We start from the raw sequence: 27371 nt of genomic DNA on the forward strand, positions 1-27371 counted from the left end.
GCCATAATTGCAAAACATTACAAAGAAATATGAGCTTATTACTTTAGGCTACTTTGAGAGTGACTGATGATTACTATCATTTTAGCATGGTGAAATTGTTCTAAGAAACAGAGCCGTTCCAATATGGCGCCGGCGTTTGTGATATTCATTGCGATGTACTCATCACACACTGATTTTTGTGTTTGTGTGTAGAACGCAGAACAACCGTAACGGGCTTCACTGGGCTATTTTAGCCAAGATTTTGACGACACGCACATCATAAGTTTCACCTCCCCGTCATAGATAAGGCAATTGCACAGTCAACTCCTTTTTTCTCCGTAACTAGACTCCCCAGGCAGCTCCAATCGATTCCCGAGCAACTACAACAGTGCCAGGAAGCTGGAATCCTGAGCTGTGCCACTAACCCTCGCAGCACCTGACCTCGGTGGCTACTGGCACAGCGCGGGTCTCCATCTCTCCGAAAAAGTCATGGCACGTGAGGGGCAATTGTTCATGTTGGCGAGGGACCGAACATTTACCGCCTTCAGTGAAGGTACTGGCGGATTGTGCTGCAGGATCTTCGACTTTCCTCAGGCAGGCAGTGTGGGCTTCTTCTGTCATCACTCGCTCGGCAGCTTACTTTTCTTAGGGGGTGGGGGTTCTACTTCTTTCGCGTGCTTTCTTAAAAGCTTTCACTTGGCTGTTTCCAAATGTTAACATTATGGTTTTTATTCGAAGACCCTTGCAGACAAAATAAAGCTCTAAAGGGTGTTGCCATGCGTGCATCTTAGACCCAAGAGCTAATTCCGCAAATAGTTTGCGTTAAATTGGGTTTACATTTGCAAACTGATAATAGTACAGATGTGGCAAAAACATAAACTTAGTAAAATATGAGTGATCTAGTTAAATCGTGGTAAAAATGAAGAGCCAGCATAATTAAGTCAACTCACTTAAACCGTCTTATTTAACCATACGCTCCTGCACGCAAAACCCTTGGGTTAATCGGTCTTTTGCCCACCCCGAAATTCTAGGCTGTCGTTCACATGTTACCTCCAGAGCTTTCACGAGGACAGGACAGGGTACCGGTAACAAACCATGTCCGGGAAAACGTTCTCCTGCCAGCACACAGGTGGACCTGGCAATTACTATGATGCAGCTCTTTGATATCAGCACAGTGCGCTTTTGTTATGTGAATGTTTACGTCATTGGAACTGTGATGTGTGTTTTGATGTGTATTTTTCCCACTGAAAGCCCACATAACAATACAATCACAAAATTATACAAAATCTGTAAAGCAGATTACTTAATCATACGGTGGCTTTTGTATTGTCTTTTATTTAACGTGTTGTAATTATGGTGGTGTAGACTTTTTTCAGGCTCATCTAAGCTTGCATCCTGGGACCTTTAGTGTTCCGTTCAGGATGTGAACAATTGAGCTACAATCACAGAATGTCTGGTTAATGAAGTTGTATGTTACCCGTTTTACTTTACCCTCTGTAGTCTATTTATGTGGTTTCTCCACTTTACATGTAATCCCTATAAAGCGGTTTTATTGTAGTTCTTGGAAGCTAAAACTCAAATATGTGTACCACTAGGGGGTGTGCGTCCTTTTATGTTTTGAACTGCAATTTCCAGCGTGATAAACGGTGTTGGATCATCAGAGTCATAGTCCAAACATTTAGAAGGACACAGGTCACAGACCACTGAATTAGACCCTAGAAGGTATTTGGTTAAATGTCTACATTGCAGAGTGGGTTAAGAGTTCCGGATCAGACCGTAACATCTTAGATTCTGGGGAAATTATGTAATCTAATTTGGGCCTTAATTTACACCAATGGGATCACGTAAAAAGTGATTAAGTTCATGCTTTCCAAAAAAAGCATTTCTCATGGTATAATGCAGTGGTCTGCCACGTGTAGCTATGCAGATTTTTTGAACTAAGACTAGCATGATCCTCCACTATTTACTATGCTGATTTGGGCTGAAGGGAGTTGTAGTTAAACACATCTGGAGCGGCAAAAGTTGCAGACCACTGATTTAATACAATATTGTGTTGCTTGATAAGTAATAATAGACTAACCATTCATAAATTCTACACTACAACTTGTTTTTTTCTCCTGGTTTAAACACAATGATATCACTTGAAAACCATGGTCCTCTTCTGACAGAAAAGTGAATACATGATTTATCCCTATTATTTAGTGGCACTTTTTGTTTTAGATGTATTTATCATTAAAAGTAAACCTGCACTTATTGGTACCTAATTATGTTTCCTATTGGTTGCTCTCCTAAGAATGATTAATAGATGTCAGCCAGGGAGTCACTATCAAGTGATCAGGGAGAACAGGATGCTATTTTTGGATGGGATCCTCAGGGCCTGCTATACATGGATGGTAGACAGTAAGTCCAGGAGCACCCAGGAAAGGTTCTCGGGGTCCAAAGTGTCTGCATCATTAGGGTTCAGTGTACTATGCTTGGGGCCCATTTGCCATGCACACCACAAAACTGAATGGTCTCTAAGTGCTTTAATAATATAGCAGTCAGCCCAGCGTCTGGTGCGTAGATGGCTGGTAACGATCCACCAGCACGAGACGGGCCTTGGGAAGGGCAGAGGGCTGTTACCGGCCCTCTACACCATGACAGCTGAGTGAGAACTATTCATACACTGGGACTAACTCTGGGTTACAAAGAGTGTCAACGTTTCTTTTCTTTTTTTTGTCGTGAGCAGGGAAATATGTGTATCGTGCGGTCCTGACCTCCTGTCAAAAAAATAAAATATGGCTGCTGCCATAGTATTTGGTAGAGGGACCATATCCTTTTTTTTCTTTCTATGGTGTCATCTGTGTTTAAGGAGTGCAGCAGAGCAGATTATTTGGAGGAGTGGGGGGCGAGGATGACTTGGAGGTTGTGGGTGAGAAGGGTTGTTAGAGGGGCTGAGATGCCAAAAAACATGGTGGAAACCGGTAAAGGGGTATCAGTGGCTGGTGGAACGTGGTCGGACACTGGCAGTGTCCACCCACATTTAAAGCCACCTGATTGGCTGTGCTCTCTTCCCCAGATGCTAATAGTTGTTCCTGCCCTAAACATTGGTACTCACTTTACAAACCCCGGAAGAATTAAAAGCTGGTCTAGACAGGATTCAAAACTTACCTACTGGTCTGTGTTATGGGCAATGAGGTCTTGCGGCTTAAATTTCTGCAGCCAGAGGCCACAAATAAAAGACAATGCAACAATGTGCACACATTTCATTGCTAGACTATGGTTACCACTGCAACAATATGTACTCTTGAGTACACTGTTGCATAATATATTAAAGCCTTTTGTTGATGCCCATGCTATAATTACACCTCTTGTAATGCCACATTGATGCCTCTATGTGCCACAGTCTGACGTCACTTCCTGTGATCAGGCTGATGGTTTTTTCCAGTGGTGTGAGACCTCACTTCTGGCATTTATTCGTCAGCATTGTGGAGACTCTGAGCATTTAAGGAGTGCCTGAAATTTCCAGATGTAGAACTCTCTTTTTCTGTGTGGTTAAATTGACATATTGACCAATGACACTGAAGTTGTCAGGTTTTATTTTTTAGTTAATAAACATGCCAGGACAAGCTTGTTCTTGATTCTCAGGTGCTCCCAGCCCTTCCTGCATGGTCTCTTCCTGGCTACAGCTTGTAGCCTGCACCACTCCACCCATCAACCAATACTTCTGATCTGGTGAGTCAGTGAGTTCTCTTCATTCGCTCAAGAACGATGGAGTGTGGAGGCTATTGCATTTTAGAGAAAGAGAGAATGGCACCGCCTGCTAGTTTTCTAGTTATCCTTGGAATATAGCCTCCTTGCTGAGCTACAGTGGCCATGATTTGTATTTCTTGCTGGGGTAAAACGCAAGCTGAGTCTGATGGTAATGCCAACTACCATAACTTTTATGGCTCAATTGCCATCCACGGTTGGGGCATAGGCTCTGCTGAGGGACCAGTAGCAGACTTAGCTTCATGAACAGTTGGGTCAGATCTGTGAATCGGAGCATGTTCTGGAGGAAGCAGTACACTACTCCCAGAATGACCCCTGCAAGAGGGCAGCAACAATGGCGATTTTATACCACATGAAGTGGCTTCTACAGCAGGTAACCTTGCCTGTCTTTGCACAGAAATATACTATTTTCTGTATCTCCCCACCACGTCATTCTCTTTCACCATTTACTCTTGTTTTTGTATGTGCTTTGACCGTTTTTGGTGCATCCACAATAATAGGAGTCGTTCATCCGCATTACGAGGTTTCCGGTAACCGGCAGCTTACCGGCAAACTTAGCATACTGTTTCCGCCTCCCGGTATTACCGGGATATTATGGGCAGCGGCGGAATGGGAATTTCCCATTCCCATGGAGTCCCCATAGGACTCCACGGGATCGGAACCACTGAAGCAACAGTTCTGGTGCTTCAGTGATTTATGTGACGGTAGGGGCCTGATCTACCGACGGGTCAGGCCTGCCGGTTGTTCACAGCCCCTACCGGCAAACATGGAGTGAGCTGGTCAGGAAAAGGTGCAGATAACGTTGTTACTGGCAGCTTAATTCCAGACCGGCTCACTTGTGATGACCCCCATTGTCTTCTTTCCTTCTTTAGTTTACCAACTGGAGCACCCTAATTATTCTGTCTTTTCAACAGTAGTCTGCAACCTCTTGTCTTACAAGATTTCTTTGGACTACGACTCCCATGATTCTACCACTATTTAATATGCTGGTTTGGGCGGATTAGTGGTAGTTAAAAACATTAGGAGGACCAAAGATTTCCAACACTTGCTCTACAATCTTTGGTGCATTTTCCTTCTGCGTGAAGAGCCATGACCTAGTTGTTCAGAAGGAATACTTGCTGTTCTCTCCATTACATAATGAATAATGAGTTATAATGAATGTTGCCTGCGATTTTGGTTCTTCATGTTCGGATTGGTTAGAAGGTATGTGATTTATTCTCTCATTTTCATTCAGAATGATGGACTGAAGAGAAAACATTTTGATAATGCAGTTCCTTAGAGTCAAATAGGTCATTGCAGGTGAATAGATTAATTGTGCCAATTCAAAGGTCCATTTTGTCCCAATCTTGCCTATCTAGTGGGACAGATTTAATGCTTGTGGACAACATTGTTTCTCCTTGTGCTCTTCTACTTATATCCCTGGAAGCTGTTGCCTACAATTGTTATATTAGCACAAGCCCTTCTGAAGTCCTGTTTTGCTTTATTAGACTGGACGTTCTCACTAGCCAGTAGAGGCACCAAAAATTCTAGTATAGTGGACTGGACCCCACGGAACCAACATTCATCCCCTCTCCAGCTGTTGCGAGTTACCCAAGTTGTTTGGACCAGACAGTTCTCTTTCCCCCACAGGAGGTGAGAAACTCTTCGATATGTCCTGATCTGTAATGTAACAGGGTCATATCGTAACATAACATCTGCCATTTTCATTGACTCTTGACGGTTCAGGATCTACAAGAGTTTGAATAGGGGACTAACGCAGGTGTAGAGGGAAAGTCTACAATGTTTATTTGTGCAAATATGAAAAGGCCAGGCCCTGTGTTGGGTGTTAGCTTTGGATGATTGCGAGTTGTCTGAGGCAGTGGTTAATGTGCGTGTGATGTTGGTAATATAAACTGTGTGGGTGTCTAGCAGAGTAACGTTTAAGGAGAGTGTGGATAGATGTTGATGCATGTGTGGTGGGTTAGTGTGGGGTACAAAACAATTGTCATTGCAGACAAGTCTTGGGTGGGGGGCGTTACATACATTCCATTTTGTTAACCTTTGTTGTTTCACTGTTGGGGTTGTTTGCCAAGATGTGTTCTTAGGTTAGGAAGTGGTTATTGTAGCCATACCTTGCCCGGCAGACCACCCATTAATAGTGTCAGGCAACCTTTTTGAATTTGGAAACGCCAACGAGGTTGCATTTAATTGTTCATAGACATAGAAAACATGTTGTCTCCTGGTTTATGCCTTGTTATGCTTGTATGTCATGGATTCACTGTGGCGATTGCACAGGGCCATCATCACACTACACACTGACACCTTAAAGGCACTCCCAACAGCAGTGTCAACTCGGGCTTATGGGTGGTGTGTCGTTGATGCACCAACCCTACAATGCAGATGGATAATCACCATGAACTACCAACTGACAAAGCCAGAACTGCTATTTCTCATATTTTGTTTCCATTCTTTTTTCTAAAGTCCCCTTACTTCAACATAATATACACATCTTTGTCTTTCTGCTGGAAATCACCTATTTATTAACATCGATTATGATGACACTTTGTGAGCACTGGAATTTAGCCACTCAGTGGCTCCTAACAGTCAATCAAGTCACTCAGTGTGGACAAAATGATTCAGATGTGCCCACTGTCTTCCCTTACACTAAGAAACCATTGTATTGTGATTAGGTTTCTGTATTGGGGGTCTGGTATTCCCACCCTCTGCCAGCTATGAGACAGATGTTGGGGGCACTCTGGTCAATTTCCTCCCACCCAGTATCAAGATTCCTCGCAGTCATTTTGGTTGAAAGGCATAGATCACATTCCTGGCCACGTTTAAAGCTGATATTTGTTCTTCTCTGGATCTGTATATTTACAGTAGCCTGCAAGTACAGCAGAGAGGGATGACTAGTGCAGGTGTCCCTTTCATAAACACCTATATTTATGATTATGCTGCGTTGAGTGGGAAGCCTCAACCCCGGTACGCCCCTCCTGCTCCTCATTGGACTTCATATATTAAGACAACTGTACTGGGAATTGATTTCTGGTCCTTACCAGACAGTGATATGTTAAGTATGCTGCAGAATGAGTTGGGATCCCAGTCTCCTCCAAATCCTTTTATTAAGCAGAGCAAACCAAAATGCAATGCTTTTTAACTGTTTTGAATTCCTACGAGCATCTTTCTATCTGTGTGCTTGATCAATAATGGCACTCCATGCAGTCAGATCTCGGGGCAACAAGCATTGGCGGTTTGTGGCTAATACACAAGTCATGTTGTGGTTTCAGCTCTTTGGTCATAAAGGTGGTTTTGTGAGAGTCCACAGCTGTCGCCCCCGCAGGGGATGGCTGCACCTCAGAACAACTTGTTCCGGGATAGGCCTCTCCAGCACCTCTCTAGTGTGAGCTTCTGGTTCATCCACAGTAGAGTTTGTGGCCCTTGTACCCAACATTTGTATTTGTCCGAATTTACAATGAGCTGCTGGTATTTTACTTTTGATAGTTTTATTGGGGTTGACTGTTCCTCTGCTCCTTGGGTCACCAGTGTTTCTCTGTGATCTGTCCAGTGGGGATTGTTTATATGTCTCTGCCAGATGCCTGGTACTGCATTCTAGTTCCCTAAAACCCAGGGACCACCTCACCTATGGAGCGGAGAGAAGAGCTTAGGGGTGCCGCCATGTATCACTTCCAGAGGCACATCACAGACTGGGGGACTTTCCCTGACCCCCAGAGCCGCCCTACTCTCTATCAGGGTGGTGAAAAGGGTAATCTTGTCAAATGGGGTAATACAGACAAAATCCCTTCATAAGTCAGTGTAAACATTCTCTGCAGTAGATATATTTAGAAGTGTTTGCATGGTATGTATTTTGTAACCTATTTAATATAGTGGTTTAGAGTTGACCTTGAACTTTGACTGCTCCACGTAACCACAGATGTACCTCATCCAAGGTAATCTCACAGCTGTATCCTCAAAAGTGGATGATTACATTTTAATGTGTCATATTGAGGTTGGTTCGCCTAGTCCTTTGCTGGTAAAGATTGCATATTGTACAAGTCTGAACTTGGACATGAATACAAGCAAACCCAAGGTGATGATTCTGAGTAGAAGGTGCTCCCCCAAAAAGAAGATGTTCACTCGCGGAAGATGGAACACTGATGTCCCGGTTAACACTATCCCATAATTAGAGCACAGTGTAATACGGGATAGGCAACAAAAGATGCACCACGCGTTTTGAAGATTTATGCTGGAATGGTATTAGAGTGATCCAGCAACAACGTATCCGTATGATCAGTTCCTATTAAGAAGCTGCTCTACCCCACCGCTTGTGTACTATCATTTAAAGATTCAGCGGTCTTTTGTTTGTTTAAAAACTCAGAAGTCATCTTTGGAACTCTCTGTGCTGGACATCCAGTGGTGATGTTTTGATCGTCAAGAACAATTTATTGTGACACAAGAATTTTCCCTGAAGAAGTTTTTAAGAATAGTTTTTGACTCCGACAAGTACGAAACATGTTTGGTTTGTAATTACTGCTATTCTTAGCAGTAAGATAGAATAGGACATTTTTTGTCTATTTAAAGACCTGGATGCAGGTACCTGACAATTGTACAAGTTATTTGGTGCAGGTTTACTTTATGTGTGAATTAACTAAATGCTAGCAGATGCTAGTGTCATATTAAGGGTAATTGAAACCCTATTGATGTTCTTTTTGTGAGAAAAATTCCTTCTGGGCATATTTTATATGGTATTGCACAAGTCACTAACTGTTTTGATATGATTAATGTAATTGTGGTTTTTAATGTCTTTTTTTAATAAAGGAAGAATTTAATAAATGAAGAAGTTTACATTCGGTTGAGGTCGATGATTTAATGAAATTATCCATATTTGTAAAATTATATGCTAGATCTGTTACTGCCTAGACAGTACATATCACCATTTTGATAATTAGCCTTTAGAGAGTTCCTCTCAGAGGTGTTCTACTCGGTGTAGTCTCTTGGAAACAGTTAAGAGGTGTTGGGATCCTATTTGATTATTTGTAGCTGGATTAAGGGCATGACCCCAACTTCCTTAAAATACCAATGATCCTCTCCAAGTTGGTTTGGCACCCCAAAAAGATCCATTTATTCCCCCTTTATCTTAAATGTATCAAAGCCAGTGATTTGATTATTTAGGAATACGGCTTTTGACATTTGGTGGATGGTCTAGGCATATAAAGAATGTGAAGTTGAAGATGTCCCACTGCACTATCTCTCTGCCGTAGTGGATGATGGCATAGTTACATAGACTTGCCTGCAACAAAGGCTTATTAGGATAAAGCTGCACCTGTGGTCCTATATAGGGCAGCAATATGTTATGGTCACTCTGCATACACTGCATATTTTCAAAAGAATCTGGGAGGTAGCGAAATGAAGTCACTTTGATGGTCTTTGGAGAATTGGTGGGGTCAGGCCACTCTGAGCTAAACTGTCAATTGTCACCGGTCTCCTATGGATTATGATACATTATGAACCAATGTTAACTTTATATGAGGCAGCTATGAACATTCCCAATGCTGAATGTTTCTCATGGTTCATTCACATAAGGAGAATCCTGTGAGGGTTGGGCTTGACAGAACTGTTTTTTTTTTTGTATCTCTTGACTGCTGAAGAGTGCAGAAGTTACGATGGATCAGTATGATACTTGCCTTTTGTCTTGCCGTAGAATCAAGTAAGAGTGAATTTTTGGGCATAGTGGAGATTTGACTCCTACAGAAGGATAGCTGTTAACTACATGACATTAGAGTAACTACGCCAAACAACATAATAGGAATTTAAAATCTACCTTGACCAAATGTTGCTTATTAGAAAAACAATGTTCTGTTTAAAGTTCTGTGTGGACAACGCCTTCTTAATGGTCCTCTGACAGTCAGGAAGAGCGTAACTGATGGATATGGCAGATCTGGTTGTACTAAATGAAATGTGGTAACTTCAACCCACTTTTTATAAATTAACCATTTACAAATCTCTAAAGGTACCATCAAGTAAGTTACACAAAAGAGAGTATCTATTTTCAGTTATATGTCTCTGTGCATACATGGCAAGCTTGACTTTACCAAAAGCCTGTGTTGGGGATAACAGAGCTATTTAGGAGGCCAGACATCTAGGGCTGTACCATATTTAATGGCCATTATTTGTTACATGCATTTGCACTTTTTGATATTGTGGTTTGCTTACTGGAGGGCATGAATCCCTTGGAAATGTGAAATGGTCAAAATGTATGTTGTGGTATTTTATTTTATACAGAATATGGAATATAGTTCTTGAGTTAGACAAATGGTGGAAGCTATTCAGAAATCAATTCAGATTATAAATGTGATTTTGTTGTGATTTTTGCTTTTTTCATTTTGTACTAATCGTAACTGATGTAATCTGAGAGTGTTTGAACAATAGAGGAATAGAAAAGGTTTTGTTTAGGTTAAATATGCTCAATGGAGAATTGACATGAATGAGAAGTCATTTAGAAAATGGTACACACATGACAAGGCAAACTGTATGTATCCCAGACTTGCCTGATACATTTAAAGCAATTCAAAATCATTCATACCGAAACAATGTGAAGATTTCAGGCATATCAGAAGAGGTGGAAGATTACACAAATAAAAGGGCTGGCGTGATTAAAATATTTTAACTTTTATTTATGGCAAATGTTTTTGTTGCTCTCCCGCCTGTTCCTCTTTGCTTGGAAGGGGTTGTTTGGCAATTGCACCCTTCATTGTGACCGACATGTGTCAGTTTCTGCTTTTTATCTCGTTGTTACCAGTCCCTGGACCCACGTCTTAGTGACTCCACTCCACACCCCTGAACCATTTCCAAGAACCCTCCCGTACCAGGACCATCCTTTGTGAGCCTCTCCTTACTTCTGTTGGAGCTGCCCACTTGTGAACTGGAACTAGGAAGTGAACTTTCTATTATTATTGATGGAAATATAACATTGACTTTCTTGTATGACAGTCTGTCATTTCTTTTTTCGTGAATGTTTGCTTTCAGTCATTCCAGGGAATCGGCATTTTATTTCCATCAAATTGATTGAAGGCATTATGAACATCTGATGACAGAGGTTGCACTAAGAACATCTAGGTAGAGCAATCCTGTGAGCATACCAAGCGCCTTTGATATAAACTGTTGCTGCATTTTCATGTTCAGAATTACTCGACAGATTAGAGCAGTTTAGGTCTGAGAAACCATATTATATTTCAACATTTTGAGCTTCATTAATTTTTTTAATGCAGCAATTTTTATTTGTTAAGCTAGTAGTAATGAAGACAAAATATCCCTGACAGTTACATTCGACATTCCTTTAAGCAGTGGCCCAAAAATGTTTGTGTGTGTGTAAAGTATAGAATCCATAATCTGCATGTTGTGCATCGAGTGCAAATGGAAATTTTACAGGTGATTTTGGGGATCGGCTTAGTTATAGCTCTGAACTTTTCGATCTCTCATCTGTGCTGTCTGTACATAGAAGCAGAGGCTTATTTACTTAAAGCAAAGAGTAACATTTCTTTTTTTTCAGAGTAGAAATGTGGTTTGAATGGTAGGCTGCATGCAATCTATATATAAAGCATTTTGTATAATCATGTTGATGCAAAACTACTATATAAGGAATGTCTTATAAAATTGACTTCTCTATACTGGAGCCAGCCCTACAGATAAGGGGTGTATCAGATACTTTAACTCCCTAATAATAGGCAGTACTCCCAAAAACTAAAATTAGTAAGTAAAATTACCCCCAACAAAAGTAAGAAAGACACATAGGAGCATGACCCCCTGATTTCACTGACAAAGCTCCATGGATATGCTTGGACCCAGTAGCGCACATAGTGCCACAGGAAGAAGCTCTAATAGTCTTACTGCCCGATCTGAAGAAGTAAACATGCACAGATAATGTGCGTGAATAACTAGGTGCAAACAGTTATTTATCACCAAACATTTCTGTTTAATCGTTAAACATATTTTTATTTGTTTATAAAATATTTAAACTTTTGCCAACTTCAAGTTAACTACTCCCATTTCAAAATCTAATCTGGAGCACTGAGTGGAGCTATGTCTCAATAAGTCAAAGGACACTTCTCTTGCCTGCAAAATGTGCTTTAAAATGTTTGGATACAAATGACAAACTACCAAAGACAATCTCCAGTGGCCCCTCTGCAAGAAAACTCTGAAATCAATATGAGGATATTTATTCATATTAATAGCCGTACATGACCATTGCATTTTAATTAAGTCACATCACCTTTCCTAAAAACATTACACAGATGTGTTGTTTCAATAAAAGCATATTAATAATATATATTCAAAGCAAAGGCCAAGTGCTTAAAAAATAGATAAATGTGAATGGAAAAACTGAAAAAGACCAATACTGAGCGGATAGGTAAGTGGCAGATCTAGCTTTGTATCTCATTCATTTAAGAGATGAACTTCTGTGAAGATTCTCATTTTGTGTCACTCTTAGTCTAGGCTTCAGTGCTTTACTATGTAGATATGATTTGCAGTATTTTCACATGTATGCCTATTGTATGTTTTATTCAAATAACATTAGCTGTATTTTCCTATAATAATATTATTATTATTTTTATTTATTTAAAGTGCGTTATGGAAGTCTAGCATCCTTTCCGCACTAAAATATACAAAAATACACATTTACATTTACATTTATACCTTAGCATTAATACAACCACCAACATTTAAAATTCATATATAGTAAAACAATTCATCAGATTTAAAATATGTAAATTCAATATTAAAATGAGTATTGAAGTCTACAACTGTTGATACTCGTGATTATTTATTTTTTTTACAAATTTTCTCCCATTCTGCACTGCTGCTGTTGATAGTACTGATGAGTCGGCTCCAAAAGGGCAACTCCAGAAAACGTCAGAACCAGGATCTTTATACTTCCCGTACGCCCACTCGTATAGGGTTACTAGCTTTTCACATTGGGTCAGCACATGTCTTGCAGACTCTATGGTTTTTCCACAGAGTCTGCAGAGCCTTTTGTGCCATGGAATGCCTATCCATACTCCGATGTTTTCAAACACCTTAATTGTCTGTAATCTAACCGATAGCATGAACCTAGTCATTGCAGGGTACCGGTTTTGGACTCCTTATATCAAATGATTGTCTGACATATTCACTGAACTTTTTTAAGGTACCAAGATGTGTCAAAGCTAGGTCTATATCATAGACCATGGCTTTAACAGTAATCTTGGCCAAATTAAAGTCCAGCCATGTCTGTGGGAATTGAGTAATTTTAATGTTAGCCATATACTCTATCACTCTGGTGTCTAAGTCGCTGAACCGTCTACTTGTTTCATATCTGCGCACATGCTGGAGAGTAAGCGAGGGTAGACTATCATGGCCTGACAGCTCAAACTTTGTCTTGGCCCATAGATCAGATGACGCAACTGACCTGACCATACCATGCGCAGAGAGGGGAGCCCCAATTCTAGTCTAATCGCCTGAGTGGGTGTACCGCGAGGTAAGTTTAGCATGAAGAGAAGGATCTTTCCCTCCAGTTTACCAACCGCTTCTATCGACTTCCAGGGGAAGACCTCCAAAGCATACATGATCGTAGGCATGATTGAAACATTGTATGCTAATATTTCTGCTTCCAGGCATCTTCCCCCCTTGGGCATCAATCTTCTTCCTTGGAGCTAGACATTTCCCCCAAGCTTTTTGGCTTCTCTCTTCTAGAATAGCCGTTGTGTACTTTACCCTAATGGTAATTCTGAGGTAGCGGTAGATATTGGTGGTTTCCACACTCTCTCCTCCTAACCACCAATGATTGTCTTTGTTGGAAGAAGCCTTTCTCCCAAATACCATGATTTTTGTTTTTGTTTTATTGATATTGGGTCTCAGAGCCAACTCAGCTGAAAAAATGGACAAGGCCAGGAGTGAATGCTGTAGACCCACTTTAGTCCTGTCAAGAGTTATAACATTGTCTGCATACAATATACATACCAGACCCTTAGTCCCATATTGAGGAGGGGTATTAAGTTCTTCCCCTAACCTCTTTGCAAGCAAGGAGAGGTAGATGTTAAAGAACAAGGGGGCTAATGCACAACCTTGTTTTAAACCCTTCCAAGTTGGGATGGTGTCTGATAATGCCCCGTCCTGTGATAACCTGGTTGTAACTACTGTGTCACCATACAGGGCTTTTATAAAATACAGAAGTGAGGAGATTTCCCATTCCTCAAGCATTGTCCATAATTTCCCTCTGTCGACGCTATCAAAAGCGGACGAATAGTCCACAAAACAAGCAAATAAGGCCATCCCTGGTTTAGCTTCTAGGTTAGAGATCAATGTCAACAGGGTCCAGATTGGGTGAATAGTCGAACATCCCTTTCTGAACCCCATTTGGTGATTGGTAAGTATTCCTTTTTGGGTTACCCATTCCGTGAGTAGTGCCAATAAAATATTTTCCCACTACAATCCAGCATTTCCAAGAGTCTGTAGTTTTGCAGACTTTCTCTCTGGCCTTTTTTAAAGATGGGAATTAGGATGGCGCTTTTCCATGTCTCCGGTATCACCCCGGTTTGGCATACTTGTAGGTACATTAATTTCAGCATACTCAGCCAAAACTCGGGCTCACACTTCAGAATCAAGTTGGTAATGACATCAGGGCCGGTAGCACAAGACGACTTTAATTGTTTAATTTTAGCTACCAGGTCCACTGTTTTAATAAATTTGCCCACCTTGTGTTTAACATCGGACGGCGTGTCTGAGGTGGATATTGTGGGCCTTGAAAAGTCCTTTTAATAAATTGTATCCATTTTGACTATGTTACCGTGACTATTTTATTTCACTCAGGCCCTTAAACAGCCCCTGCTCCTTCCCCAGCCAGTGCCAGAATATGTTTGTATCATTCGTTTTTATTAGTTTATTCAAATACTTCCATCCCTTATCGTCACAGGACACCCTGTGATTACGGAGCCATGATTTGTAATTTGTAATTGTTCCTTATTGGGCTAATCAATTCTTTGAGCTCTGTTGCAGACCCCTCAAAGTTTTTTTTCAATTTGTTAATTACCGAGTTTAGCTCTTCCTTTTTCCCGGCAATGATTGGATCAAACCGGCGGACAGGGCGAAGAGCCTTTTTTTTCCCCATAGTCTTAGGTGGTATGACTTCAGTTGTAACTCTACTAAGTACTTCAGCCATAATGTCTTGTATCCTAGGCCCCACCTGGGTCGCCAATTGGTTCCTCAAAAGCGCATTATATTTGACCATCGTTCTGGGAGTCCATCGTAGCAGGTTACAGCCAGTGTTGACCTCAAGAGTGTCTCCTAAGTGCACCTTTGGTCTTAAATAGCCTTCATAAAAAATGGTTATTAACATTGCATGGTCACTGGCTTTTGTGTCCCTCATATCTAGTGTTAAAGGGGCCGACTCAATTTGTTCACAAAAATGAAGTCAATTCTTGACAATGTTTTGCCATTAGACCAAGTGGTACTTTTAGTTCAATTACCCGGTTCAATTGGTATAAGATCACATTCCGCCATGGTTCTCATCCACTCACTGGCTCTCCAGGAGCCCCTTTGCCCACCGTTAGCCTCCCACCCCGCAACTTCCCTGATTGGGATTGGCAGAAATCCACATTAAAGTCCCCCGTTAACACTACACCCCTTTATAATTCATTCGCCATGCACGAAAAGTTCTGATCAATCTCAAATTTGCGCGGTCATGGCCCCTCCAAGAGGGGTCATACAGAGTCGTTATCAAAATAGGTAGTGAGCAGTCATTGGGGATCGTAATAATGGCTGCCAAAAAATTTGAATTGGGAGGACCCTCTGTGTATTCTACCATGTTAAATCAAGGTTCGGCCCCTATACACAGACCACCTTTGGGTCTACCCGTTACAGAGTGTTTTGCTAGGTGGAAAATCATTGTGTAACCATCAAATGCACAAAGCTCACATAACCACGTTTCCTGTAGACAAAAACAAGACATTCTATTAATAATCTGCAATACATCAGCATTACGTAAAAAGGACCAATGTCCTCTGGAATTCCATGATAATATTGACAGTCCTTTGGGGCCCTTCTGATTCTTCTGTCAATTAGGGGATGTCAAAATCTCTTCCCCAGTGGCCCACCATCCTTGTAGAATCTGATTTTGGAGTAATTTTATCAGGGTCCCCCCATCTTTCCCCATATGTACTTCCTTTAAGGTCTAATTGGTTCTGCATGGATGGAATGATTATTTGGATCTCAAAACCCAATTGATTCAGTACTTCAGAGCTCTTACAAATCCTGTCAATCACCACAGGGGAAATACATGTCATTATCGCCCAGTTTTCCGCACTATCGAGCACAGGCAGTTCTACTTTCACAATGTCTTTGGAGGAAATCATTGCCAAGTCAGGGGCCATATGCAATAACTCCAACAGCCACTTTCTATTTAAGAACGGGCTGTTTGCTGTTGCATATTTTTCCACCAATTTCATATGTATTAGATCCGCAAACCACTGTGGGTCTTTGATTTGCGACTCTTTAATATCAAACCTGGGTCTTAACTGATCCACTCGCCCAGCCCAGCTGGTCGGGAGATCTTTTTCCCTTGCATCATCCACGGTGTTACGAACGGTCAGTTCCGAACAGTGTTATGAACGGCTCCAGGGACTTTCTTACTGTCATTGATTGTCCTGTTGTTTGTCCCATATGCAAAGGTTGTATTATGGTGAGATCCGACGGCTGGGGGTGATGTTTGGTCTGCTGTGTTATTTAAACCACCTGAGGATTTTGCTGGACACCTGTCCGTCTGCTCAAATCCTCAGGTTCTCTGTTGATAGGGAGTGTTTTTAGTGTTTCAATCCACCCATCCAGTGGGCCTCTGCGGTGGACTTGTCTAGTCTCCCCATATGGGAGCGCATTTACCACTGTTGTTGGAGCCTTTCCCCTGGGTTGGCTCTTCTGTTTAGTTGTATGTTCTTGCTTATCTATCTTCCGTATTGCTTTTTGCTTCTTTCTTTGGTTTCCAGAGGGTCCAGAGGGCTTTAAACGTTGATATTTCCTTGGGTGGGATTCAGGGGCATTCATTAATGACAGTTCTGCGCCTATGACCTCGAGCGCCCCACTGTCCGATTCTGCCACCACATAGGCCCTGTCGAGTGGCATATCCTATTTTCTAGGTGATGATGTAAGAGTTTTAGTATGATCAGTCTCATGTTTATCAGTCTCAACAATCGTATGTGCCTTCAAGACTTTAAAAAAAAATGATTTCCGAAGTTTCCTCTCTCGCTATTTTTTGTTCAGCTGCCACATTAACACATAGTTGAAAAAGAGCTTCAATTTTAGCTTTGAGTGCCTCCAAACCTTTTGTTATACTAATAGGGGGGTCTTTCCTCCACCAAGCGCCCACTTCCCCCTGCATATTCTACTTCACAAGCCATACTGGCCTCATCGGCTGTCTCGTCTATGGCTGATTCCGTGGAGGTCATGAAGTTTTCCAATTCGGGGGTGGCTGAAACATTTGATGATAACAAATTGTTGGACTCTAGGTCCCCCGGTATCATAGAATTCCTTTTGGCTTTGCATAATTTAAAAAAAGACCCATTATTATCCATAGAGATAATAGTGTCTTGTTCTGCCGTGCTAGAGCATGGATCCATCAAATCTGGTGGTTGCCTCTCTTTTTTGGCCATATTACTAATGCAGGCTGGTTTTTTTTTTCCCCCTGGGCAGTATATGCCCCACCCTTTTTCAAGTTTGGACTTCTGGCCCTCTTCCCCTGTGTCTTCATGTTGAGGGGGTAAGTAGTTACTCCGTCGGCCTTAGTTTCACTTTTAAGTGAAGGGGCTGGGAGTAATTGTAGGGTTAGAGGAAGTTTTAATTCACTTGCGAGGCAGCGTTCCAATACCAAAGTGCAATTGCAAATTTTGCGTAGCCATTAAGGTTTTCTTGTTGTTTTACAGCCGCTAACCGTTCACTCCCTTTTCAGCTGCTAGAGATTACGAAGCAGCTGTTTTTCAGCATGTGTCCACAAGTACTACTACTATTTGCAGTGCATTACAATCCACTCAACTTGAATGCCACAATATTTTCCAAATAAATGTGTTGTGACAGCTTCTTTGCACTTAGGTGTATTTTTGGCTCAGTCTCCCTGGCCCCTACCCATCCGAACACTTCTGCTGCGCTAGCGCGTAGCCGGAAGTTTTTGTCTTTGCAGAAGTAGCTTTGATTAAAAGGGCTGTGCCCTCTCAGACCTTTGTTGCTGGAATCAGGTGCAGTAATTCACTTGCCTCTGCCGCGAAATGCGATATTAATACTTGGGTTGGAATTTGCGCAATAGGTTTGCAGTGGGGTCTTATAGCTTTTGTAGGCAGTTCAGCATTTTGCCATTTTTTTAAAAAAAAAACATCAACTAATAAGGAATAGGTTCATTTGAAATATGACTGCAGGGTTCGCAATTGCCGAGAGCTTTTTAGCTCCTGCTTGTAGCCTAGGAAAGCTTGTTTGGCTTGAAACCAACAGCTACCAGGAGCTACATTTGGCTCCTTGGGCCAGCAAAGCCTTAAGAACGTGTATATGTGACATTAACTTTGAGTATTTGAGAATGTTAATAAAGAAGAATTAGGACACATCTAATACACATTCAAAAACAATAGATCATTCATAATGGGCAGAAAGTTCAAGTATAATCTCCTACTAGTTCCTGGTTTCCCTGCAGTATCACCCGACACCCATGAGTTGGTTTTAGCTCCTGCTAATCACATCTTAATTTGTAGCCCTGTGACTGAAATATTTGCCTGTGAGTCAAATGTATATGCCCTTTTTAATTGATGTACCAAAAAACAGTAGCTATTGTTATTTCTCAGCAATTCTCTTTCTGTCCTATACAAATAGTGTTTGAACAACATGTGTTTGTCAAATAGACGGCTACTTTTTCTAGTGGAATGGTATAAGATACCACTGATAATCTTTCCTTTACCATGTTGTCTGCCTCTGCTTGGAAACATCTTACCATGATGCGTGGTATAATGATCATTGGAATTATATTTTGAACACTCCACCAGAAGAATACATGAGTTGGAATACATGGCAGGCGTGTGAATTGGGACCAGTCCACTCACACAGCTAGTCTAAAACTGTTGTCTATTCACGTGAAAAAGACAGGATCATTTAAGATTCTGCTGATACAATTGTACAGTTTTAAAGTGTACATTGTATAGCTTGTAAGGCAGAGTCAAGAGATTGCTACTTCCTTCCCATGAGGAAGGATAGCTCAGGGGCAATGCGTTTGTCTTGGAAGCAAGACATCGTAGCGCAACACAGGTTTGAATCCCAATCCCACTCGTTGGTATTACGCGCTTTATAAAAGAACAATTATAATTATGCCCCAAAGATGTGTTTACCTGAGGTAACCTGGTAGAATGGACCCGGTGATGCTGTCGCAGTGATTTCATATTAGTTTGATAGGTGATCCTATCTACTCTCTTGACTGGTATGTATCGATATGTTGTGATGAATTCTAGTTTTCTGAATGGATAAATTCTTTTCAAGAAAATAGATTTGGAAATTCATTTTCGATATATAGATGGCCACGCATTTCTTAGCTAGTTGGAGTTCGCGGTTGATGCTTGTGTGGTTGAATAGATAATTTACTTGATTTGTCCTGAAAAAAGCTACATCGATTGCTTGGATACATTTGTAGTTACTTGTTTGAATGCATTCCTTTTGTGGGTATACAGAATATACACTGTATTCACAGCCACCTTTATACCAGTAAACAGATGTTTGAAAGTAGTCTTTTTACATCCCCTTTTTTTCTGACACTAACTCAAACAACCTCAAATCCAAATAAATACTTACCAATGTTTCCTGGTAAAATATTCAAAAAACAAAAAGCTCACTCATGACTAAGGGAAACCTTGGTTTACAAGGGGAAGTTAAATGCCTTTCTGCACACGATATTTGCAGTAGCAATACGAAATGGTAAGAACAGATAACCCACTGCTGAAATGTGTGGATATATGTCAATATTGCTTCTGTACAATATCCTGCGAAGATAAAGGTTCTCATATTGGTTGGTATGTCATATTTGCTCAGTATTCTTCCTCACTCACCAGCCAGGATGATGAGGAGGTCCATGGTGCCTGCCCCAGCGCTCCTACTTACCTCCTCTGCCCATCTGCGGCTCTTGCCTGCTCCGCGCCATTCCTCCCTATGCGGCTGAGGGGGGTGGGCTTTTTGGTCCTACCCAGATGCCCTCCTTTCTGTATGCAAAGGCCTAACAGATGCTGTTTCATGTCCTGCGATCCCGTCACACTGTCTCGCAGAGTGGCCATGTATCATGGCTGCAAAATGCAGTGGGGACTCCACAGGAGCCCCTTTTACTTTTTTCCAAACTTTTTTTGTAAGAGTTGTTTACCCACCTATACTCGTACAGGTGCTGAATGCGTTCAGGGCAGGAATTCCTGTTTATTGGGTGCCTGAAACCCTCCTTAACATCCTTGCTTTGCTCCAGACGTTCATTTGGATGCCTGATCACCTAATGCCCTTGAATCCATGCCCCACAGATGCTAGGGCCTGATTGCCACCATCATGTTGTTTCCTGGATCGCTGAACTTGGAGCAAATTCCCATTAAATGGGGGTGTAAGAAGCAAAGGAGATTGGACTAAACATTGCTTGCGCTTAGAGATCAGCAGTAGGTAAAATAATAGCTAATATTCTATTTATTAAATAATTATTAATCCTTTTTCATTTTCTACCCATGTCGGTATCTTTCCCATTCTTTTAATTGTTTTTTTTAATAAATATTGGCAAAGCTGTCTTTGAAGTGTTTGCTCTGACTGCTCTTTGAATGGTCTTCTTTTTAAGCCAATAAAAGCCACAAACAATAGTCTATTGTACAGTGTCACTGAGAGGCAACCTGCCCCTTATTTTCCAGAACGTTCTAATGGCCCATCGACGATGCAAATGGCTCTGCCACACTGATCACCTGCCTTGGATCCTTCTAGAAACCTTTTGTCCAGATGACGCCCAGAATCAGTATCTTCTATATGTCAATACTTTGCCGGTGCTACCTGGTTAAATCTTCAGTTTGCATGTCCATACCACGTGACCCTTCTGGTGCCTTTGACAGAAATGCTGCTACAGCAGCTTGCATATCTCTCTTTCTGTGATAAACCTCCCCTTCAAATAAGTTTATCAGAAAGCATATTACATAAAATCAATTTGATGTCTGCTTGTACTGTAATAGCTGGAAAGGGAAAGAAACATTCGCCACCCTTTTCTAAATATTGAGACAAGAAATTAATAAACCAGGCCTCAGAATGTGCATCCCTCACTCGCCACTGACAAGTGATAATTGCTGTGAGTGAATATGCCGTGGTGTGCTGGGTTTCTGGTGAACTGAGGTGGTAAGTGACTGTTCATTACTGGCTAGTTGTAATACGGCATAATGAGATCGGGAAGGAAAAAAGAAAAGTTTGGGATCTACAGTAGACAGAAACATTCCGCAAAGGAAAATTACCGATTTATTAGCACACGTGAGAAATAAGATGCCTAGTGTTCTCATTTGGATCTACCTGGTGATAAACCCTTAATAAGTGTGCAAAGTCTGGCAGATAGTTCTACTCTTTTAGCAAGTGTAAGGTGTTCAAACAGATTTGCCTACTTGTCAGACCTGCAGGTCTGACAAGGAGGCTAATGCAAGCCCTGTGAAAGAATGGGAAGTACTTCTAGCCCCATGCAAATCTGGGTTAAGCATTAGTGAGGTTATGGAAAGGTAGAAGCAGGGAGTCTTATCCCCAACCCGTTACACCACCCGATCGCCACCCCTCAAGATAGTACCTCTGATAGGGAACTTTCTAAATCATAATCCTAGGCTATATTGATGTTGAAAAAGATTGTCAGAGTTAAATAGGAACATTTATGACAGTTAACAGAAATGTGATTTATTGGGTTTACATGTGTCAAAACCTACTGTCCGTGTTTGACACATAATTGAATCCAATTCCCCGGGGACTTGATTCATTCGCTACCAATAATTTGCCTATTTTAAGTTCAACGGACAGACTGCTTGTAAAATCTGTACCCAATATTACTTGTCCCCGTGTTCTGAATTACCAGTATTTGGAGCTATGTTTCCGTTCTAAAAGTTGTGAAAATGTTGATACTGTACCCTGACACCAATGGGGGAATCCCTGAAGTAAGTTAAGCAGGGTTGGGGAAAGAGTTGCAGAACTGCAGTTCAGTATCTATGTAATGGGTGTTCCCTTATTTAAAGGTTCAGCTAGAGAAACTCAAGACGCATTGATTAACAAGGTTACACACTGGTTTTATTCATATTGCACATTGCTACTGTTTTATTCTTGGAGCTAATAAATTGCTTACACATGTATTTATTCCGCATTTGAGAAGACTTGATATCCTAAAAGCGTGTATCTGGTCCAGAGCCAACAGTACACGAATGGCTGCGGAAAGATGGGAGATTGTTGATTTCAGAATTGGGTCATTGACCTTCGTGGGTCCAACCAAGAAATCATTGAGCCAATACTTACTTCATCTGTAAGTGACAATTTGGCATTACATGTGTCAGTTGTATAAACTTGATTTAGCGGGTTCGTTGAGCCAAGAAAATGGTGCTGCATGTGCAATTGGCAACTGTAGTGTGGTGTGTTCACCAATTACAGTTTGTTTCTCCAATATTCACATTTGGTTGTGCAAGAACATTTAAAATGAGAAAAGTAATACTGCAGCATGATCATAATCCGTGCAACTGTCAGGGAATATGTTATGTTCCCCACACCCATAACAGATAATTGTGAAGTGAGTTATATTGTGTGTAAATCTCATAAGGTGCAGGGAGCTTTTTTTCCAATGTTGACCCTAGAATCCAAATAACTTCTAATTAAAATGGATGGACTGCCCTCTCCCATTTGCCTGAAAGCTCATCCCTCTCTAATGATAGCGACCATTTTGAAATGCACAAGATTATGGATTATATTTGGATTTTCTGATGGAAAGCAAGAGGCACAAGTGTTAATTTTGAGACCAGAATTGGCTGGATTTTATTTTCCTGCTACAAAAGTGTTATTTTCTTAGGTTGTATACGAATTGTTTGTTTTACAATTGTTCGAATTACAATTGACCTTTCCACAATTGACCGAATTGTGAAGGTCAATTGTAACATACATGCGGGGGGAAACCCCCCCCACCCAACGCAACCCCCCCAAAACCGTATATTTATATATATATATATATATATATATATATATATATATATATATATATATATATATATATATATATATATATATATATATAAAGTCAATTGTGAAAAGGTCAGTTGTGACCCTTTAAAATCGTCCAATTGTTCATTTGAACAATTGTAAACAAACAATTTGGGTCATACCTTTTCTGAAGCATGGGCTATTGATAGAATTGTTAGATTACTACCATTCCTACTTTTCGCCCACTTTGAAATCTAATATGCGATGTCCAGATAAGAGGTTTGTTGATCTTGCTTTTAGTGTCCCTCAATGAGAATGGCAGTCCAGCTGCCCGCCACTCTGATCGAGCCAGACAGGCCCAACAGGCTACTACAGCATCTGTGGAATACCCACATATTGACATATTTGGGCATCTCCATGGCCAAGCCCAGGACCACTTGTCCAGCCTAACCAACCTACCTTGCCTTGAAAAAGGCCCCGGAGAGTCAAAAAATGTGTTGGCTACACAATTAATACACTTGTTGCACCCTTAAACCGACTACTTCCTACTCATTATTAGAGAGTACATGCTCTCGTCCTCATTGCAATACCTGGCGCGAGTGTGAAGGGTTTAAACCCCAATTTGCGAAAACCTAAAAGGGGCTGCAAAATCTAAACTATAAGAAATTTGCAAAAGGGTCAAGTGTCATCATCGAGGGATTGTGGGATCATTTCAGAATGGTTTATTCAGGGGCCTGCATAGAAACCAGGAAATTAATGAGGATATTTTGGGTGGATTATTGGGCGCCTATGAGAGTATAACAATATAGAAAGTGATAGAATTGAAAGGAGAGCTTTCTGATAAAGCGGTGGCCGTGGACATTGTGCCAAATGGTTTTTACAGTTGGGAAATTCTGGGCACCAGTACGTAACTACTTCATAGTTTCTGGAGGGTTGTTTACAGTTACATGGAATACTGCTATAATGTTGCCCATATTTAAGGAAGACTTGAAAGACTGTTCCTGGTAATTGTAAACTCATCTCTTTTTAGGATGCACCTTATAAAATACATGGTAGGATCCTCCATTCCCAATCTAATCTTGGCTAGATAATAAGGAAGGGCCCAGGAACCATTGAATTCTGGGATAGGGACAATGCAGCAGGTTTTTAGGTGCCATATAATTTCAATAAAATACGTGTAATTGAGAACAGAAAATGTGCTCCTACTATTTGTCAACTTAAAACAATAATTCAACCTGGTTAATTGCCCGTTCCTAATAGAAGCCCTGGTTTTAGAGGCTAAGGAAGAGGCAAGGGTAGCATTATTTGGGTCTTTCCACATTCATAACACTGCTAGAGTACGCTTTGAGCTCAATGGTGAGCTATTGTGCCAGATTTGCCTTGCGCAAAGTTTAAGGCAGGGCTGTGTCTTGATCCCCTCAATAGTCAACCTCTGTTTAGTGGATGGAAGTTGCCATCTTTGCTCATTGGTGCTGTGCATGCCAGTGTTGGGTGGTTAGGCCACCCCTGTCTTATTTTACAACAATTCTGTCCTGTTGGCTCGTACCAAGAACTTTCTTAATGGGCTGTTGAATGGCATTCTACTGTGTTGTCGAATTAAAGGGTCTATATTAACGTTGAAATAACTACAGTGCTGGCTGTAGTGAAAGGACCTAGGAAAAAAGACAAAGAACATTTCTTTTGGTGTGAGTGTGGGGGTTTCCCTCTGGACATTGATCCCATATGCAGGGCCAGCCTTAGGGGCTGCAGCGCCCTGGGCGAATTGGCAGCCTCCCTTGAAGCCCCCCCGCCCACAACAGGTGGAAGGGGTGCGGGGGGGGGGGAAGAGGGCAGGGTGATGCTGGGCCAGGATGTGCCATTTTTTAAATGTTTTTTTTTACCAAGAGGTAATGATGTAAATAGGGTTGTTATTATTAATCTGCCGCGGGCACATTTAATAACAAAGTGGCACCTGCGCGTCTCTTCTGCCACTACACCAGCTCGGGGAGCCCTTAAGATTCCCCTCGACCTGGCGTGATGGGGGGCTAATAGCGCCCTTTTGTTAAATGCGCCCACGGCGGTGGGGTGCATTTAATGACAACAGCACCTTATTGTTATTAAATGTGCCCGCACCGGCGGGTGCATTTAAAAGCAAAAGGCTGCCTGCTGCCCCTTCTCCTACAATGCCAGCTCGGGGAGCCCCTGAAAGACTCCCTCGAGCTGGCGTGGCATGGGCTAATGGTGCCTTGAGAGGTTGTGGCGCCCCTGGCGAATGCCCGGCCCGTCCCTTCCCCTGCCCCCCGTCCCCCCAAGGCCGGCTCTGCCCATTTTGATAAAATTGTCTTGGCGCAAAATCCCTCAGTTTTTATTTTTAATACAAAGATTGGAGCTATCCTTCCAGCCATGAATGTCGTTCATGCTAAATCAGTAGCTGCCTCACTGTATGAGGCTGAGGTGTTCGGCGACAGCAACCTAAAAAGTCTGAAGCTACCAGATAGGCATTTTTACCCATCTTTTCTGCCATTCTCTAAATGTACTTCTTCAGCAAGCATTTGTCATTATTAGGTGTGTTAAAGCTATTTTACCATGTGCCACAGATTTGCCTCTATTGTTTTGAGTCACGTTTAGGGCCCTTGCAAGGAGATGGCTGGTATTCTTGTGTACTTAAAGAACTGTATATTCTGAAGGCAGCACATAGAACTGCAGGGATTCCCAACGTGAGGATGATGTTAATGCATTTAATTTGTTAGACATCTGGACTAGCTCAGAAGTCCTCTAAAAGAGTGATTGGTGCACCATTGATCAGAGCAATATTTTTGGAACGGTCAGAAAATTCCTTGTTGCTGAACCTAAGCAAAATCATAATGCTGATCCACTATTTTTAACACAAAACTCAGCAGAGAAATGTTATTTGGATTTAATTTCACCTACGATGCTGCTGATTACACCTACATTTTCACCTGAGCGTTTTACGAGTAGCACATTTTATGGTTAATGGTTTCATGATGCAAACCCACTAGGCATATTCACCTATGGGCAGATAGAATAAGGTGCATTTCCTCTTTTCTGCAATTGGCATTTGATACCAAGAAGGAAACAGCTGATCCAGATCATTAGGCGGAAAGTGATTAGACTGGTATGATCAGCCCTGATGACTTAATGAAATAACATCAGATTTGGGATCTCTCAGTACATCTATCACACATGGAAGTTAAGATCCAAAGATATACCCAATGTGTGTGTTTATTCGGTCTATTCCCACCCGCACAAAACACATAGCCCTATCGACCATTTCGTCACTGGGGGAGAACATGTGCACTTAAATTCTGATGCGACGTACTTGGGCTGAACCTTGTCTATTCATTCCCCACTGACCATCCTGCTCTAGAGGCAGCACTTGAGACCCCTTATGCCAACTTAGAAGCTAAGTACCAATGAACTACAAGATGGCACCTATTGCTGCACACTCAAGGAGGTAATAGCCAAATACTTTGAAGATAATTGCCCCTCATGCTTTGGCTCCCCTAATATTATGGAAAACATTTAAGACCATGATCTAAGGGGTATGTAACTCCACCACCATAGGCGTCTGCAAAACTTTGACGAAACAACGAATACAACTAGAACAGCAGAATTACCTAATTCCGAAGAGCTAAATATTAAGCTACAGGCAATTGTGTGCCAAAGGCTGATGCACGATAGCCTTACAGACATTACGCAGATCTGTAGGCGAAGGGGGAGTCTGCCTTCCTGACTATTTGAAAAATACTATATAGGCTCACCGCTACAATACGTGGCCAGATGGCTCTCTGATGAAGAAACATCAGTGACTAGACTGCTAGGTACTCTGCAACAGTACCCTACAAAATGAGGTCAGCTGTCTGGGCACCCTTATATAATAGGAACACCCCAATGCTTATAACCTTAGGAATCCAGATTTGGCTCCAAATGTGCAAGAAAATAAAACCAAACTCCTGCTGGGATCCAGACCCAAAATGCAGAGAACACTAATATACCAAATACGGTTAATGTGGGAAGCGCAGGGAATGGCCAATGGCCATATGGGGAGATATATTCCTGGATGGCCAATTCTGCACCACAGATTTGAATTTAAATTCTAACCTATCGTCAAAACAGTTCTTATCTTATGTCTTTGTGCAACCCCCATATGACCAGATGTTACCCACATTTTTTGGAAGAGGCGAGGGACAATGTACAGTAGCAGCAAAATACGCCATTATACTGAACAAAGCAATGCAAGCAGCTAAAGGTTAAACAAGTGTGGGACGTTGACTTTGGAATTACACTAGATGACACACAATGAGGCTATATCTTAAAATGAAGTCTCATAATCAGAGATTCAGGTCAATCCAGTACAATCTTATACATGGAACATACCTGACCCATGATAGGCTATCCCGATTATATCCCACTTTATCACGTTACTGTCCCAGATGCCTTTTACAGGATGCAAATGT

At 41.5% G+C, this 27371-nt stretch overlaps 1 protein-coding gene across 1 annotated transcript in view; it reads left to right on the top strand.

Moving 5' to 3' along the window:
* The first annotated feature begins 343 nt into the window (after positions 1 to 343).
* CPPED1 (calcineurin like phosphoesterase domain containing 1) overlaps positions 344 to 27371 on the top strand; it is a 1551866-nt gene continuing 1524838 nt past the window's right edge. Inside the window, exon 1 of the mRNA XM_069645590.1 lies at positions 344 to 532. Coding sequence (XP_069501691.1) covers positions 469 to 532 — 64 coding nt within the window. The 5' untranslated portion in view covers positions 344 to 468. The remainder of the gene's footprint in view (positions 533 to 27371) is intronic.

This window comes from Ambystoma mexicanum, chromosome 2p (genome assembly GCF_040938575.1).
Source record: "Ambystoma mexicanum isolate Mex_15411 chromosome 2p, UKY_AmexF1_1, whole genome shotgun sequence".
Taxonomy (NCBI): domain Eukaryota; kingdom Metazoa; phylum Chordata; class Amphibia; order Caudata; family Ambystomatidae; genus Ambystoma; species Ambystoma mexicanum.